The sequence below is a fragment of the Lampetra fluviatilis genome, chromosome 3, assembly GCF_964198595.1.
Source record: "Lampetra fluviatilis chromosome 3, kcLamFluv1.1, whole genome shotgun sequence".
NCBI classification, from domain to species: domain Eukaryota; kingdom Metazoa; phylum Chordata; class Hyperoartia; order Petromyzontiformes; family Petromyzontidae; genus Lampetra; species Lampetra fluviatilis.
In genome coordinates this window covers 25,610,121-25,629,347 of record NC_136277.1, presented here as the reverse complement: position 1 = coordinate 25,629,347, position 19,227 = coordinate 25,610,121, and the positions used below count along the sequence as shown (strand labels likewise).

General features: G+C 42.6%; 1 protein-coding gene across 1 annotated transcript in view; it reads right to left on the bottom strand.

Annotated features, from left to right (window-relative positions):
* Positions 1-19,227, bottom strand: part of LOC144955776 (coiled-coil domain-containing protein 33-like) — a 92,213-nt gene that overhangs the window by 39,043 nt on the left and 33,943 nt on the right. Inside the window, exons 6-8 of the mRNA XM_078885924.1 lie at positions 9,655-9,818; positions 2,885-3,018; positions 232-341 (exon numbers count right to left, since the gene is read on the bottom strand). Of these exons, the coding sequence (XP_078742050.1) occupies positions 232-341; positions 2,885-3,018; positions 9,655-9,818 (408 nt within the window). The remainder of the gene's footprint in view (positions 1-231; positions 342-2,884; positions 3,019-9,654; positions 9,819-19,227) is intronic.

Sequence of the window (19,227 nt, the reverse complement as noted above, 5' to 3'; positions counted from 1 at the left end):
AAATTTCCACATAAGCCACTTAGTCAAGCTATAAATTGTGGCCAGGTCACTGCTGATAAAGAGCTATATAGCTCAGTGGGCCTTACCTGGTCAAATAAAAAAAAAATTCTAGTTGTCTAGTTTACTTTAGGGAGCAGAGGTGATGGTTAGAGCAGAAACAAAATCACCAGAACAACTGAGCGAACGAGACGTTTAATTTCAGCTGCATGCGTTGGACAAACAACAAAATACCTTGACCAGTTCCAGGTGGTAGTGGTGGAACGGTTGCAAATACCAGACGGGCAACCTATAGCTGACTAGAAGCTCCTTGGTGTTTTCATCTGCCACGTTCACCACCACCACTGTGCAGGAAATGGAAATGTCAGTTTAACACGTAGACTTTGGCGACCATTTGAGAACATAACAGGAGGATATCTCCACAAATCAGGCTGTCGCCTGATGATGCTGGTTGTAATTACCGGCAAAACGTCGTACTCGAATTATAATTGCCGTGGGTTTACTCTCCAACACACCGGTGTGCTGTGCTCGTAACAAATTGACACGTTTGTGTTTACGTGACAAACCTTACTAATTGGCCGTGTCGGGTGGTGGCAGGTTTAACGACAAGTTTATATTTACGCGATCTAAACCAATAAAACCTCTATAAATGGAAATTATTTTACATGGATGAACCTGCTCGGCAATACGACCGCACTTATTGTGTCGTGTTTGTTTTATCGATATGAAAGGGTCATATAGAGGACATAATTCAAAACATCTGTCCACAAGGGGCTGTCAAATACGGGTAAAAGGCAACAAAAGAACACTGGGGAAGTGGTGGCACAGGAATAAGGGTACTATGATTACAAGCCTGACGACCTGAGTTCAATTCCTGGGCCATGGCTCACATCAGTGAATCGTGGTATCTGTCTTAGCCGGTTCTGCACCCTCCCCAATGCTAATTCTCAGGGAAGCCTCGTTTGTTTAAACAAAAAAAAATATGTTCGTGTGTAGTTTGTTGTCCCGCCACCCTACACCTCTGATTAGCACGGTTAGCTAAGTAGGGTGCAAAAGAAGTTCAACATACATACATACATGGAAGACTTCATCCAGCAGTGGATTGACAAGGTACTGTAGATTATATTAGTATAAAAAAGACACCTAACAGGCTTATTATAAAGACTAACATTTGAATGTGATAAGAACACTTGTTCCTCTTAGGGCATCCCATAATGGCAGAGTCTCCCTGTGTATAGATCATATACAACAAACATTGCACAATACACGAAAACCTGTACTAGTGCTCTCGAATAGAAACTACGACAATACTAACAAATGTCTATGTGTATAAAATGAATATTCTTTTGTTAACTCGATGGATTTATACCACTACAATACAAACGTTTAAAGAATGCAGTTTAATACATAGTGTGTGGGTATCCCCTCGTGTATTGAAATAGGTCAGATTTTGATTATCACGCATTGTGAATATAAATTATCTCAACGGCACATAATAATAGATACCCTCCGCCTTCATCAGTGTCAGTGTTGAAAAACATGTCACATCTTGGTCATATATTTTAATTTTGTAACAAAAAATATTTTTACTGTAAGTTACAGCCCCATTGTCAATCACCTGTTGGATTCATGACTGTAATTTGTAGAATACAGTCTTCAAGAGCATCAAGAAGGCTATTGTGTGTCTCCGGTGTCAAAAGCAGTGTCGGGATGAAGCAGAATGAGGTGTGAAAGTGAACCGTGGCCACAGGAAAGATGACCATTGACCACGTGATGAGAGGCAATCTCATCTGAAAGGCCAGTATAGAAGCCGGGTTAAATTGGGTTGAGTGGACAATGGCGTGTCAACTGCTCGATTAAGTATGGGTGACTCTTGCAGATACTTCGCTGAGGATTGGAACGCTAGATTATACCATGGTAGTTGAGATCGGGGATTTGGTTCAAGTGAGATATTTTTTTCCCTTAGGACGAAGGTAATGGCAGCAATTTAGAGGTGCAGAAGGTAATACGTAAATAAATAATGTTCCGCTTTAGGGCAAAAAAAACAATCAGCTTTGGGGGGAAAATGCTTGATTCAAGCCGGCATTTCAGTTTCGCTAATCCAATTCAATGGCTGCAGACAATTTCCAGGGGACACCCGCAGAGAGATTCGGAAAGAGGCATTCATGGGTAAATGCATTTCAAGTTCATGCCCGAAGAATGGCTAGGCCCTGCTGAATGAGAATGAAAACTGGGACATAAATGTGACACAAGAGCCAGTCACATCACGAAAGACAGCTCTGTCAATCAGTCGGCCTGAAGGTCATATTTCATTCCTCAACATTTACATGTTGAAATAATTTATTCCAATTACCCCCTACCCCAATATCCTTATTTATATTAGCCATGGTCCATAACAATAAAAATGGGCTGAGAAATGTTAGTCTGAAAGGGGTTTTGTTTTAAATCCAACTCTTGGGCGCAAATGCACATGGTACTTATCGAGAGTTATTCCAGTAAACTTGCAGGCGGTAATAAACTAACAATTAGAATCCAAATGTGTTAAGACAGCATGGCCAGGTTTAATCACACAAAGAGGTAATAAGCAAACCACCTGCAGTGCCCGGAAATGACAGCATACGGTAAGCCGGCAACCAAATTTGGGGAATGACCAATGGTCACGAATAATAACGGAGTGGCAGCCAAGTGACTGAACGTGTCTGAGAGGGTACCAACCGAGGAGATGGAGCAATGAAATATCAGCTCGTGAGCAGGTGCTATGTGGAGTATTACTTCGCAGCGATTGCAAGAGGTGGCAGCCGCTTGGAGAGGGCTTCATCCAGCAGTGGATTAATAATGATTGATGATGTTCATGACGACGATGATGCACCTGTTTATTAAACCATACCTTCATCATCTGCCTTGTTCTCGTCTATCTCCACACTGACGGTCTCCTCCCACGAAGGCGAGTGTGTGGCCTGGCTGCTGGCGTGCGTCACGCCCTGGGCTGCCCTGCTCTGCTGCTCGTCTGTGCCGCTCTTTCTGCCGGTGCAAACAATTCCAGAACGAGGAATAAATATCGCACAATGAATGTTTTCCAACATGCGTTTTTTCATCTTTTTTTAGATAGCATACGTAGGTTGAAGATATCGCGTTGCATTGCTCGAAGGGATTATGAGCTACGGTGAAGAATAATGATGGGGTGGCGGCCGAGGAATGGACGTGTCCGCTGTGGAAGGGAAGGAAGAAATCCGCAAGTGGGGTGGGTGTCAGGATCAGAGGAAAGGGTGAATATAATTGTGTTTTTACAAAGGCAAACTTACAATGAATATATGTAAAACCTAACACATACTGTACCAGCAGTGATCAGGGATTAATTTCTAATCGAATCCCCCCCCCCGCCTCAGAAATATTTTCTCAAGAGCTTGGCTCACAAACAGCTTCGGTTGAAATAAAGCCCTGGTCGTGGTCATGGTATGGATACACTTTCACCCACAATGGGAACGTGGCATTCCCATCAGTGCCTCACGGCCACCAGTGGAGATCAGCATAGATCCCGTGGTGATTTGAGAATGGAGATGCTGAACCTTTTCAAGTCTGTATCGTTTTTTTTACAAGTTCAATGTCATCAGGTGACTGCTGCATCTTTTTTTTTACCGGCCTACTCCAAATATAAATTACAAGGTAGTATACAAATAAGTATAGATTGTTTAATTTTACCTTTGTTCAAGTACGTTTTGTTCAACTTGTATAATTACTATACGTAAAATTGGCCCACAGTGCTACAGACCATCAGATTAATTAATTCAATGTTTCAGGCATTAACACTACTGTTCATATAATGCAAAACCACATGAACAGTGTCCATTCATAAACTATTAATTCAATCCATTTAAGAGCCAATTGATTATTTTTCTCTATCGTTCCTGCATTGTCCCTGCTTTGTACTCTATTTTCTTTGGTTGTTATGTTTAAAAAAGACATCGCAATGAAAACAAATACAATGAGCGAATAGCACATACAGTTTTGCCTAGTGCCATTCGCGTGTTGCTTTCAATTTGTGCTTCTGTAAATCCTGTAGAAAATTCCCTGTTCACACTGGCACGATGGAGCCATCTGTAATTGAATGCTAATACCAGCAATGCATTCCAGAAGCACAAACCGAGTCAGATGACTTCAAATCCCTCTAATTGGGCAAACAGGCCGAGAGGCAGGCTGGGCTCAGACGGCTGGCTAACAGAGGGTCCTTGTGTGTGTAGGCAGTCTCGGGGGGAGTTCAGCCTTATCCCTGTGATGTAATATTTATGGCCTGGACCTCCACGCGCTCCCTCTCAAAACACAAACTAAGCGCACACGATAGCCTCAAGCGTGAGCCGAGGCTCTCCAAAAGGGATTAACGGTGGCCTCTCCTTCCCTTCGCAAATATTCATCAGCCAATTAGCAGATCAGGTGGTTTCATGCCTAGAGGTATGAGCACATATGGTTGGATTCCAGATCAGATTTTCAATTGATGTGTGCAAACCAATTCTTAGCTCCAGCTGTACAAAATAGCACGGCTTTCCTATTTGCCACTTTACAGTAAATATTATTTTTCTCACGCACAAAGTAAATCTTCTGGTTATTTAAATCGCGTGCGCATCTTAATAATTTTCCCTACCCCAAAGTCATTTTGCTGGTGCAAAAATGTGTTGGCTTAAGTCATTAAAGTGTATTGGCAAGGTGAAGGGAATTTCCATTAAAATCAGTCGGAGAACATCAGCGAGGCATAAAATCAATATTAAAACCAGACCAGGCCTAATGAAAAATTGATGACACCTCACTTCCTTTCACAGTCTGGGCCGTGCCTGAAGGCCATGATGTTTTTTTAATGTAAAATTGTTCAATGTAAATTACATACATACAGAATTCAGTCCCAAACACATGTGGAATTTAATCGTTTCGACTACTCAAAAATAATACTTGCTCAGAAATGAGCAAACCCCCTTATATGTCAGTAATGTACACGTTTGTAATGTAAACAAGCTAAAATATTTTCCTTTGTTTCATGAAGTTATACATATGATGAAATACTATTTTACATTGATGTTTTCTGTGGCATTTTCAAACCGAAAAAGTGTGTAAGTATGAGCGTATGCAAAACATTTTTTTAAAGATATTCAAATGCTAGCCGTTTGAATGGGGTACAATTCACAGCCCTTCATTGCCATGCACAGTATTCCCATTATTATAAAATCACATGACATCTTTAATTGCTATAATATGTCATTGCCAATAAGAGAAATACTGCTAGTTGTATTTTTTTAAGGAATATTGAAATAGCATGCATTGTTAAACAAAAACTAAAAAACTGAAAATAATCAGTGTTCGTGATCTATGTGACTGTCCCGAAAGTAGATATGAATTCAAATCACAGTGCATAGTCCATGAGGTGAGAGCAGATATTTCACTTGTTCATACCAAAGTGATAATCGGAGGTGCAGGCGAAGGACACAAACTAAACACAATAAGCAGTTATAAAGAAATGGGTTTACAATCTAGATCTAAAGTGCATAGTTCCTGTGACTCCCTAATATCGAAATGAAGAGCACTCCAGATGGCCGCAGAAGCAGCATCTGAAAGCGCGTGATGCGGTGACCGTCTTTGTTCGATGGTTAGTCAAAAGACACTGCGAGGATGACCGGAGTTTGCGTGATGGTTTAAAATGTGGCCAATAGCAGTGAATTATGTGATAACCTTATCAACCATGTAAATACATAGGCACGACTAAAGTTGTTTTACTTTAGGTTTTACCAATTTATGCTCTGATCCATGGAAGAGCATTAATGTATTAAAATTGCTACTAAGCGCCCCCTGTTGAACAAGATTTCGACACGGTGCAACTAAGCTACAAAATACGCAGGATACATAAATCGCGATCCCAGAAGAGGGGAGAACAACATGTAAGTGCATCTTGTTGTTGTTGTTCTCCAACTGACAAAACACCGGAGCTATAAGTGTCCCAGGAAGATTACCCAGGACAACTACCTCAAAACAGAGAGAGCATTCTGGGGAAACTGAGAGAGGTGGCAAGCGCCTCGGCAAAACTCGCACTTAAGCCCAAGCACGTGCCCTCCTTAAACGTCTTGAGCCCCGTCGCAGCCTAAAACGCCGTGGACACCAACAAGGGTAGCACAGTCGGGTTTTTTACAATCGGGTTTAATTGTCTTTTTATATTAAACACGATCATTTGAGATTGGGAGAAATCCGGTTTAATTGGTTCTAATTGCAGAACCGCACTTCTCAACGATGGGCTTCATCCATTCCAAGCGAAGGAACTCACTGGCGGTGCCCACGATTGTGGAGGAGAAGCTCCTCGTGTTCATCACGACCAACCTGCCCGCCGCATTCTACGACTACCCCGTGCCCGACGGCCCCCCGAGTACGATAGCAGCACCGACGAGGAAGCAGCGTAAGCCTTGGATCAGAGTTTCGTATTCATTAAAGCAGGTTTTAATTCCCCAAAATCGGGTTTAATTGTATTAAAGAAAAAACCGGATCCTGCCGCTGGAAAAATCGGGTTTTTTTCACCCACGGACACCACCCACCACCACAATCTCCACACCACTATTGTACACGGCGTTGTTGTTATCACGTGACGTTGATAAAGGGTTGGAAAGCCTCATCGGTTAATGAATCGGCTCACACTATATGCACTGAATGACGTGTGTAAGAAGCAGTGTGCGGCCAACGTTGTTTATGCTGCATTGAAATGGGCTCACATAGCCCACATTAACCTTAAAGTCAATACCGTTCACGGCAAAACGATGTATATAATTAACGCTCGAGTCGAATCTCATGCCTGGTTTGCTACAATTCGAAGAATCGCCGAAGGTGAATCGTTGCACTGTCCTATGGCAATACACTTCATAATCATTGGTGGTGACAAGTTTCATCAGATCCTTACAAATGACTGAAATAACTATTGTTAACCATGATATAATCCCATTCATTTTCATGCTTTTTGTTTATGCACAATGAACATTCCGATACTGTCATATTTTTGTGTGTGTAACATATATGCTTTGTGCCAAAATAAGAGTTCAGTGGCAGCTGCACTTAAATATACCTCGAACGGTTGCCAATCATACAATGTGGTCAACATCGCAAGCTTAGGACTGGCAATATCTTCTCAATGGAAATTTGCACTAATCTCACAGGCACTCGCATACGACTGTCTCACTGACAACAGCTCAGACGAAAGATGACAATGTCAAATCAAGACACGTGCATTTGTGAACAAATTTAAGGCAACGGTACGAAACGCGCGCACGCTCTCGCATTTACGAATACCGATGAGAGACGTGAACACGACTAAACAACGACGCCTAGGACAACAATCAAGGCGGGTTCGTGCCTCTGCATGCATCCGAGCCTCTCATCTGCAGCCTGTCCATCTCCCGGCCCAAATAAAAGTTTAATGAAGCGGCGCATTGGGGACAAAGCTGATGATTTGCCGATGAGGTGGAGACGGACGTGCCGCTCCCCGTCTCTGAAGAGCAACGTAGTCGATTTGCAAAGCCAATGGGAAGGGATCAATATGCCTTCCATTATGGCCAAGGAATTTAGCAACAACATAGATTGGTGTTTAAGCACTGGTCTAATTGGCAGCGTTGTACCCTTGCCTTCAATATCTTTGGATAATGATGATAATGAAGATTGCGCGGGTCGTCTAGGTGTAATGTGTTAATAACATCTGAAAGGGCTCGTGATGGTAAAATGTCAATACACAGTGCATTGAGGTATACAGCATACGAGCAAACATGTATCACGTGCTCTAGTTTTAAAATAAAGTCCATGCGTAAGCCTTATTCTCTACAAATGGAATACGACAAGTCGAAATTAAGTCGTCCTATTTTGTGAATTCTACGGGCTGCCAAGCCACATCAGGGTTGCAGAGCTGAGTGTCAGATCAACTGTCTAAGGCCCTGCAGTGTGCGGGTTTTGCTCTGTCAAGTGCCAAACTCGTCACTATAGAGACCTAGAATGGAGGTCAAACGAAAGTGGGGAGCAAGAAATGGGCTTCTGATTCGGTGGGATTTAAACAAAGGCAGGGGCTGTCTCGCCGGCTGTCTAAACACAGTCAGCAGCGATGTCGTTGAGTGAGTAAGGAGGAAGAAATGCAATACCTCCCAATGCCTCATCAATAACGTCGAGTGACATTCACAGACAGCAATTATCGCTTGCGGTCAAAATCCTAAATATCATCTTATTTGTCTGTAATATTTGCGCATGTTAAGACTGAATATGCGTACTTTAAAGTATATTCGCAGCCAATTATACAACAGATTATAATTTTTTTTTTACTTTTGTTAAATAGTGCCACATATATAATTTACTTATTTATTTTTCATCTACCAGTCATACACATTTTGAGAAAACAACTGACCTCTTTCCAACATTTTAAATACATTTTACAACATTCCTGCATCACAATTGAGCATATACATGGTGTCAGAACTGGGTGGTTGAAATCTTGGCAACATATTCCTTGTGGCATTATCAGCAGAATGTCAGGCATGGGGGTTGTTTGGTCATACTTGACCACGTTAGTCAATGAATCAGCGAATGGGGGGGGGGGGTTGTATGGGAGATGCACCAGAATTGGTTCACGTATCATTCCGTTTAGAGCAGTGGTTCTTAGCCTGGTGATGCGAGGTGCCCTTTCTGGAGGTGCGAGACATGGCCACATTTTTTTAGAAGGTAAAGCATCGAAAGACAAATTAAGCACGGGCACGTAGGTACAATCACTTCGTTTCATCAAACCTTTGTAATTATTAACATACATTTGTTTCACGATTAGAAAACCAAGGCTGCAGTAAAGGTTAAGAACCACTGGTTTAGAGGGATGAAACTCAAGTGATAAAATATGAACAGTACCAGGTATACTAATAAGGGTTTTCCCCTTTTTTGGCAACAAAACTGACACCTTTTTGCAAGGAATCATGCTTACATTAACCACAATACTTGCAGTCAAATGCAAACAAAAAAACGTACTCTGATCATTTATGCATTGTCTTTGAAACTGATTGGTCCACACCAGAGACAGCTTTCTTTAGAGCCTCGTCTCATATGGTGTTCGACCAGATGACGCAAAAAGGCGCAGATAAAACTACCAGGTATATGTGGTGAGTTTGGTTTAATCAGCCTAGCTCAACCTGCTGTCTAATTATACTATTTTTTTTATAATGGATGATATCTTGCGGACGACATATAATATACATCTCCATTCTTCACAAGATTCTAGCCACAGCATTTAAACAGCCGATACAGACATTACACGTAGGGCAGTGGGGGAGAACCTATGCCCTATGATTGCATATCACGTGACCCGCACAGCCACGTGAGGCCTTCGATATTTATCCACCACTGCACCTTAGCCGCACTCATCGGGTACGAGAGGGGGGCCCACTTTCGACGTGGCGATACCGCATCCCTAAATTCGGCACGCTCAGTTACATCTGACCGACGCATGCGGTAATGTGCGGTCCCGCCTTTGGCGACACCAAATTTGAAAGTTTTCTTTGGCAATCGGTATAGGAAACAGTTCCACCCCGCCGCCGCCATCCCCGATATAGAGCAAGGAGCGAGATGGCGGCAATGAGGGATGATCTCCGCGCTCGCGTCACGCGCAGCACTTACACGGCGGCGAATGGCCGTGGGACTCCTCCGTCGCTCGGCGGGGGCAGGCTGCTCACGCCGTGGAGAATTAGCGTCACCATCTCCTTGCCCGGGCGCGACACGTGCCAGGAATTCGTGGCAGCATTGACGGGCGGCTCCGAGGGTCTCGCTGCTCCCTCCATTACCTGGGCCAGATGAATATTTCACATTGCTAAGGCACTGTGCATGCTCTATAGAATCACACACACACATGTACAAGTTACGGCGAGTGACATTGACAATCAAAAGCGATGGCAATTGTAAACATTGAGGTTAGTGTTGGTAGCAGATTTAAATTATTCTTTTTGTTCCATGTAGGAATTGTGCATTTATCTGTGCTGAATTATTGGCAATGAAGCTCGTTTTTTTCATGCACTATGGTTCAGCACAACTTGATGCAATTGTATGCAGTGAGACAGTCGATGGTGTTGATTTCAAAATGCAGTAGTGTGAATTAAGGTTTTGAAATATTCATGAGTAGGAATGCATTACAAGAACAACATGTAGGAAAAAAGCCTATGGTAGTTATCCAACTCTCCTGTCTTTTGCAGTAGATTATTTTTCAGTCACGGACACATTTCTCAAAACAGACTCCATAATTCTTGACAAATCAGTTCACGTGCAGGTGATTGGTGGATTGTTTAATCACAGGATTGTGAGAGGTGTTGGTGACTTAGGGGGGAACTTCATCCAGCAGTGGATTGACCATGGCTTACGATTATAAACATTTTTTACATAATTACTTTTGTTAAGGGTATGAGTAATATAATTTAAAGCACACTCAATTTACTAACGTAATCATTTCCTCAATAAACGTCACTCCTGATTCTCTTCACACATGGAAATATTACAACAATAAATGCAGCTATTTTAATACCATTTCCAAAGGTTCTCTTGACATCGCTGAATTTTGTATAAAAATGTAATAGTTTTGAGTAGTGAGATTATTTCCATATGCATATGATTTTAATTGTTTTTTACCGAGTGAAATTAAACATGTACCAACATATTTTCTACAAATATTTACGAAAAGGTTCTAATATCTTTAATATTAATTATTCAACGAGAAGTCTTACGGCTTTTGGAACCGAAGGCCTGCGTTTTACTTCTCACCCCATGACTAACATCAGTGAAATGTGAATTGTGAGCTGAAGAATTGATATTAATAAGTGATTTTATGCATCGTTCCACCCCTAATATCAATACATATGCAAATGTGTCTCTGCTTCAGAATGTATCCGAGGTTAAAACGAAAACATTTTATCCCGACTGAATCCATGACTGGGTGTCACTCAGAAGTCCCTCTTTGGTACAGGGCTCCTACAGCCACCGGTGTTGCTGATGAAAAAACTCGGCTCACAATCAAAACATCGTGAGTTTAATCTCAGATGATGGGGGTGGGGGGGTCACGACTTCCTCCAATCCCATCTCTGTATTTGAAGATACTGGTCCCCCACCAGAGGAAACATGAAACTTATATCACGAGCCTCTGGACACCGATGGGTATGAGCACCATCTCATGTATGTTAAACTTCTTTTGCACCGTACCTAGCCAACCATGCTAATCGGAAGTGTGAAGGAAGGACAACAAACTAAGGACAAAAATCAGTTCGAGACAAGTGAGCTTTCGACCTATTTTTAAAAGTGCATAGCTCCAGTGGCTTCATAATATCAGAAGGAAGAGTGTTCCACACGGCCGCAGAAGCACATCTCAAAGCAAGCGATTTAGTGGCCATCTTTGTTAGATGGGTAAGCATCTCCTCATGCTTGTTTGGCTATTGAAACACTAAACAGTTTTTTTTGTCCAAATGACCTGGAATGCACCCAATTCCATCAAATATCAGAAATAAAGCAGGGTTGAGAGCCCAGATATTTGCTGGATTGGTGACCAGCATTCACAAACAGGTTGCTAAAGGAGGCTGCCAGACTACATGGTGGGTAGCAGAGGGCAGTGCAGAAAAATAAATACATGTTGTACTAGAATGCTCTGCTCCTACTTCTATGATCCCCGCATTCAAAAGGACGTTCTTATTCAGTCCGGTGACCACGTTCTTATTCAGCATGATGTGGTCAAATAACCACACACAGCCGAGGAAGGTCCTTATCCAGCAGTGGATTGACAAAAGGCTGTAAATATACAAGTATATAAATTACAATTGAACATTTGTTTAAAAAATGATTGAGCCAACCAACTTACGACTCATGCCATTATATGTTCAATTGTCAAAACGTATCAGAAATATTGCAAATCGACAATGTGCCAGGGGGTGCTGATCCTTCTCCAAACTTTGTACTTATTCCTCATCTATTTTAAAATGCACTCTTGCTTCCCCTCAATCCCAATAGACCGGTCAGTGTTTTCACATCCATGTGCTCGCATCCTCAATGCAGAATATTCATGAGGTTCGATCCTCTCATTTCCCAGAAGGAGGCAGGTGCGGTGCTGCTGTTCCGGCTGGGTTGGTCTCTCTCTCCATGCTCGGCGAACCCCAATGTAGAAGTGTAACAGGGTGCTTGGAGTGTGTGATTTACTGAGGCCGCAAACCACACGGATAGCAACCGGTGGTGGTGGCGGCGCTAGGCATAAGCAAACCAGGCAAAATCTTCGGGCCCGCCACCCCCCCCCCCGCACAGCTCAAGGGGCCTTAGATCAATGAAAACGATGGAGTGCATAAAATGTCGGCTGAAATTCAAACCATGGGAAATCATAACGTCAAAAAAGTCAATGAAGCTCGCTCATCTCTATCTTGTCTGCATCTCTTCTCTCATCTCACGGCATCTCTGTGTTTTTGTCTACAATTTTTCTTAACTCACTACATCTAAATCTCTTGGCTCTAGCTCACTAGGAATTTAGAAATTGGAATCGGGCCGCAAAAAATAATTTGTGTTTCGGGCCCCCCACCCCCCAATGGGCTTCCAACAACACATGGCTAGCAGCCCCTCTTAATCTCTACCCCCACCTCCACACCACCATCAACCCCCCCTACCAAAGCACCCCGAACCAGCGGTCTCCCAAGGTGCACTGTGCCCGGTCACGGTGGCCCAGCCATCAATGTTTTGCCATTTCAAAAATGTATTTTTTCTTTCACCACCACCGCCGCCGCCTACTGAACCCCTAAGCCTCTCCCGCAAACTACTCCACAAAACAAGAGTTGTTTGATAAGCAAACCTACATTGTAAGACAGCTGTGAAGCTACTGTTAAATTATTGCTGGCGATTATTATCATTTTAAAACTTATTTGCAAAGTCTGCTGTTGCTCACAGAAAAAACGACAGAAACACGAGGCGGTATTTAACAAATGCTGTAAGTGGATTGCCTTTTGGATTTTATTTTTTTCGCCACGAATGTTCTCGTGCAGTACATCTGCCAGAGACACTGTGTCAAAGCCCCCCGCAATTGAAATGCGCGATCTTGATGTAATACATTTTTAAGGAACGTGTAAATCATAATCCACTGTTCCCGTTATTTTAGAAACCGAATCTACTTGAGTCCCCAAAGGCAGGCAAGTGCACCTATGACAGCCGCATGTCTAATTTGCATGTCTCTCCCATGTCTTCCGCATGAACTATAGAGAAGAAGAAAAACAATCATACTTGCAAGGTCCCAGTTGCAAATCACTAAGCTTTGTGCATCGGCAGTGAACACTACTAACGCATGCAATCAGCGCCAATTCCTTGGCGCACAATAGGTGTGGTATGGTCTGGCGGCATCTATGAATGCTGAAAAAACACGTACAGTGATGCGAGCTGTTACTTCAGTCTACTGCTGCCAGGAATAGATTGCTTCTCGTACGCTAATTTGTCACCAGAGCAGTGATTTTATGATGAACGTGTTATCCACCTTTGAACCTTGCACACTCTTTTAGCTGGTCAAATTAACAGCTCACTCTATATATTATAAAACTTATTAAATACCTCCCAGCATGAATGTAGGAAATGAGCAATAAACAATAATGGTGGTTGATAAAGTTTGGGTAAAGATGAAACCCAAGACTTCACTTGTTCACGCCACTGCTTCTGAAAAGGCCTGAAAAGGCCTGAAAAGGTGGGTATTTTGGCCTACTCTTTCAAGCTGCTGATTGACTAACCGTGGCGTATCCCATTCATATCACTGGATGGAGAGGCAATGTGAGATGTATTAAGAAACTCGGCCCTTGTTTCCGCAACCGCGCCGGGCGATAGAATCGAACCGGCGGCCTCTGCATTGGAAATCCAGTGTGGTATCGATTACACCACGGCGTGTGGAATGGACCGTGATATCTGCCTGCATCTAAAACCAATAAGCTAGACTTTTACGTTCAAGATTGGTGATCTGAGATTTTGTAGTGGGAATTAATTACGAGTGGAGGGTGGAGAAATGAACGTTCAACGTGTGTTTGCTAACACCGAGACAGCCAGAATGAATGTCCTGTAGGTCTGGGGAATTCGCTGTGATGGACAGCTGAGGGTTGATGGAAATGTTAGCCCCGTCATTGCAACATGAGCATTGGGTCACGTTCCCTCATCACGGCATACCCTGGGGAATGAAGGCCAGACATGAAACCAACCAATTTCACATTGAAATTGGCATTTAAAAAAATAAGAGAATTGCAATGTTATTTTTTCAAATGTTGCCATTTATAGATGAAACGTTTGGCGTGAAAAAAGGAGATTACTGTTTCAAACGAGTAAGCTTTGTGTGTGATCTTGTGATGTTACCAAAATGCGTTATCTGAGTAGTTAAATAAATAAATGACGGAATTTGATCCACACATTCTCAACACATATCTGTCTATTACAACTTTAATATCACTGTTTGTTGCTGGCTGCTTAGCGTTTGAGCTTTTGGGCCTGTGCTCAGCAGCTGTGATTATAAAGGAAAACAATCGAACAGAGGATGAAGGCCTTCCCATGCCATTGTCAGTCGAGGATATGTTTTCGTATCACGCCATGCTGGTCAGTGCAGGATAATGAGGGGGGGGTGTGGTGGCGGCACGAGTGTTTCTGATGCCACTGGCATTAGCCGTAGCCAGGAATACGAACTTGTGTCACCAGGTTTATAGCACAGTGGGCTAACCCCCGCACCCCCTAATTAGCACGGTTGGCTACGTACGGTGCGAAAGAAGTTGCAACATAATTTTGAAGCTTTCGTGACCGCAGGAATTACTCTTTGGTTCTTTCGGTAAAGTGACGTAGAAATAAAAAAGTTAAATAATAGAATACGACGTTTCGATTGCAACCCAAGCAGTCGTGTGTCTGTCTGTGTGCCTCCGTGTCTGTGTTTGGTCTCTCTCTCGAATTTAGTTCTACCTGATGACGACTGCTTGGGTTGCAATCGAAACGTCGTATTCTATTATTTAACTTATTTTATTTCTACGCGACTTTAACCGAAAGAACCAAAGAGTAAGTTCAACATACATGCATGATGAACATGCACCACCGCGTTACCCTCCCGTGTTTTGTTCAAGGTTTTAAATTGCTATGGCACGCGTGAGAGAAATGTGAGGATACACCACGGTGTCAAGGTCTCCGACACAGCCCAATACTCGTTTGAGAATTGAGACACTCAGCAGATAATACATGTTTAATGCCATGGAACTTTGTGTTTTATTGCTATGAAGCATATTAAAAAATGTTAAGCTCGACTCATATTTTGGGGGGGGTTTAAATGCAAACTTTAACGATCACGAAAGAAACCAGACCCAAACACGACTCAGATCTGGTTTCTAATTAGCATGGAAGCGTAGCATAGCCCCAAAGGCTAATCTAGGCTTGTATATAAAGAGAGAGCTGTTCTGTATAGAATATTATCAACGTAAAAGTGTTCCTCGTCTCTTGCCACTACTGTAAATGCCACATTAAATCCTATATGGAGCAGATGGGCATATCCATACGACCACCATGCTTATTTCCCTCAAGGTGGTATTCATTTTAATAATTATTGAGGTATAAAAGGCTGAATAGACCTCATCAAAAGGAGATGAAATTACCATTTTCTGACAGAGAAACTGTAGCTTTAACCAAAAGTGGACCCAAAAGTAAAGCCCTGCAAGGTATAAAATACACTTTCTGGTCGTCCCACGGGTGATTCGCTATGATGCTTGACATTTCTCTCTATGCACGGCAGAAGCACCCTGCACATGGAGCAAAGCGTCAGACATTGTACCGAAAACACATCGGAGAGCTCAACAGCACAACCTTGATACCAATTGCAGTAGTAAGGTGTTAACATATTTTTCTTCTCGTATTCCAAATACACATTTTCATCTACTCACCAAGTCAACGCTCTACTTCATTCAGAATGTTTCAAAACAAAATTGACCAAAACATTAATTGTGTTGGAACTTTTTTTTCTTATGCATTAATAAGGGTTCAGCATCATTCTTGCGAATACGATATCAGGACTTAGACGATCCATTCCACACCACAGGAAGCTGTGCCCAGCATGCCACTGCCATATTCCATTACACCACGTTTGCTCTTGATAAGTCGGCGTCAGCTGAAATATCGATTTCAGGCAGCATCTAATGTGCAGGGGCCAAAAAGTCATGAATAATGGAACAGCATTTTAAATCCTCAACAAACAATGAAAGCTGCACCTGCAGCAATAAAAAATTTGTTTCAAGAGCAAATCATCTCAATTTTTTTTATTCATGCTGCGCTGGAGTAATATACGAAAGGAAAGTGTGAAGCTCCAGGGTTTATATAAATTCTATATTTCATTCGCGTTGTAATGTCTGTTATGAGAAAAGCAAAAAATATATATATAAAGATTACCCGAGTTAGGCTACATGTGTACTGTTGGGACAAGTATTATTCGCGAGCACCGATGAAGGCTGGCACGGCGCACGAGGGGGTGGTTTGGCCATTCGTCTCCATGGTGCTGAACATTTACACACTGCAACAGATACTCATTTCAAGGCTGAGTTGACTCAGGGGAGTCCCAGCACCGCTTCAGAGAATCACCACTAATGTTAGCCATGGTCGCAAATGGAATTCGGGGCCACCCGGTTCATGGCACAGTGTGCCAACGACTGTGCCACCATCTCCCACGACACACACAAACACGTACACTTGCGTCAAACTCAACACCATCGTCATCTCCGGTAGGAAAACATAATTTATAGTACCCATAAAAAGCATATAAAATAAGCATCGATTATAAGAAACTGAAACACAGACATATGAAATTAAGTAAAACAAAATTATATGATGAATCACTTGATAGGCTGGAAATACTTAAACTGCCATTGTCATTTGCATTTGCTTGTAGTTGAACAACACATAATACATAGGTGTCTACCACTTCACCCAGTGATTAGATGAATTGTCACAATTTGGCGTCACAATTCAAGAATCAATTCCTTTTCGTCTCAATATCACCATCTTGTTCGTATTTTTCATATTCCTTTTCTCATTTGTACAGTTGTGTTCAATACGTGGGTATCAATGTAACATTGACATTTCATGTGCAATTTTTTATTTATACATAGTAAATCAATTATCATGAGCATGATTCTATGCATATCAATTGGTGATTCGTTGGGTGCTTACATGCCTAATAATACGCTAAATTGGTAGACAGAGATGTTTGAGAAAGGACTATTTCTGGAAACGAGATTAAGTTATAACGTTCAGATTAAGTTAGAATGTTCAGTTATGATGGAAATTACATGAAAATGCTAGGCTGTTTCATTTAGGCTGAAGGGCGTGAACACGCCTGCTCAAACAAAACAGACAATTTAAGAAACAATCCAAAAATATATTGTTTTAATCGAATCATGACCCCAAAATCGTGACAAATCGAATCGCGGGCAGGATGAAAAATGACCAATGTATGCCATAACGGATTTATCCATTTAAGCTTTCGTCTCAATACCAAGCCAATGAATTCACCTACCAGCCAGACTCTGCTCCTCTGTCTGTATATAGAGCCGCAACCCATAACAGCCAGGCACATCCGCAGGACAGGACCTACCCAGGCCGTATGCGACCCGACCAGGTCCCATGAACACGGCGAAATACACCGCTGAAGGCCCCCCTCGTTTGATGGACATCGTGAAACGCGACACACGCATGGTCAGCAAGCACCCGAGGAGAGCTGGGGTTTCTGGCATTAATGATTCCGTTGCTAACACTAATTGAGGCAGTGCTCCGTGATAAATTTATACACATGGAGCCCTTCGAACAAATCAATAATTCAATACAATCCTTTACTTGTAATTGGGATGGCTTTGCAGTGTTAATTAACGGCAAATGTATTCCTCTAGAATACGAAAGCAATTTACTTTTTTTAAAATAACAAATGGTTGAAATAATTGCGAGCAGGGTTGCATTGCAACGCTATTTTGAAACGCGTGCTTTCAGGCAGGGTGTTGGTGAAATGCAATAGACCCAATTACAACATACATCTGACAACTGCCTGATGCCGATAACTTGAATTATGAGCACAAGGCATACCATGTCATAAATACACGGTTGACTGGCTGTATGAACATGCCTTTGAAACTACAAATTATCCTGGCGATGACAGTGATGCACAGTAAAGTGCGTGCCAACCACTCGGCTAGGCTGTACCACCGCACACGACAGGGCAGGAGGCTATAAAAAAAGGACCGCAAATTAAAATTTGTAAAATGCGTGCACGCAACTAATTTTCATCTCACCTGTCCGCTGTACGGTGGAGGCAATTAATAACATGGAAAACAAGAAAAGGCAAGCGTCCAATCAATGAACAACAACAACGACGACGCGTCTCGTCGGTCGTTCGTGGCTTTAAAGGCAAAAGCCACTTTTGGCGAAGTGTTATTTATTTACTACATTCCGCCCTGCAGTAAAAGCTCATTCCATTGGCTGTGCTGCGTCGAGAGACCGAGGCTCACATTTCTAGGCAACGGGCCCACCGTGAGAGGTTTTCCCCCAGAGCCACCGTTGGCTGTTGCTTACTATTGTAGGTGCAGACCACATTCAATTGTCTGCGACTCTGTGATTTCAACAGCCCACGTTTCAGATAAACCGGTTTATTTTTCTTCCGGCAAATACACTGTTTGAGAAATGCATTTGCACAAAATACTTGATGCATTTGTGCTACCAAAATAAATTCAACATGTCCTCGCGTTTCAATGAGCATCGAGCAGCTATCATCTCCATCGCCAGTTTTACTGCCAGGAGTGAAAATTATTCCAAATTCCTATGGCAGGAACAAGTCCGACAAAGACAATGTTGACTTTCCACGAGGTGGTACGGCACTCATCTCGTTTGCCTGTAACACAATCAAACTGATGACGCCCGATCTCACCACGTATGAGACAGGTGTTGCAGGCTGTAGACATGTTACGTTGTCAACAGAGGGCAGTGCAGCGAAATGCAATGTTGTACTGTATTACGCACCCAAGTCCATGTTCCCCCACCTTTATAACCCCTCTTGGCATGGGGAGGCCCTCATCCAGCAGTGGATTGGAATAAGGGTTGTACACATGCACGTACTCGTTTTACGAATGAATGATAGGAGAGCATCGACCAGAAATGGAACTTGAAATCAAACACTCTCAAGGATTACAAGTTATATGCAGAGAA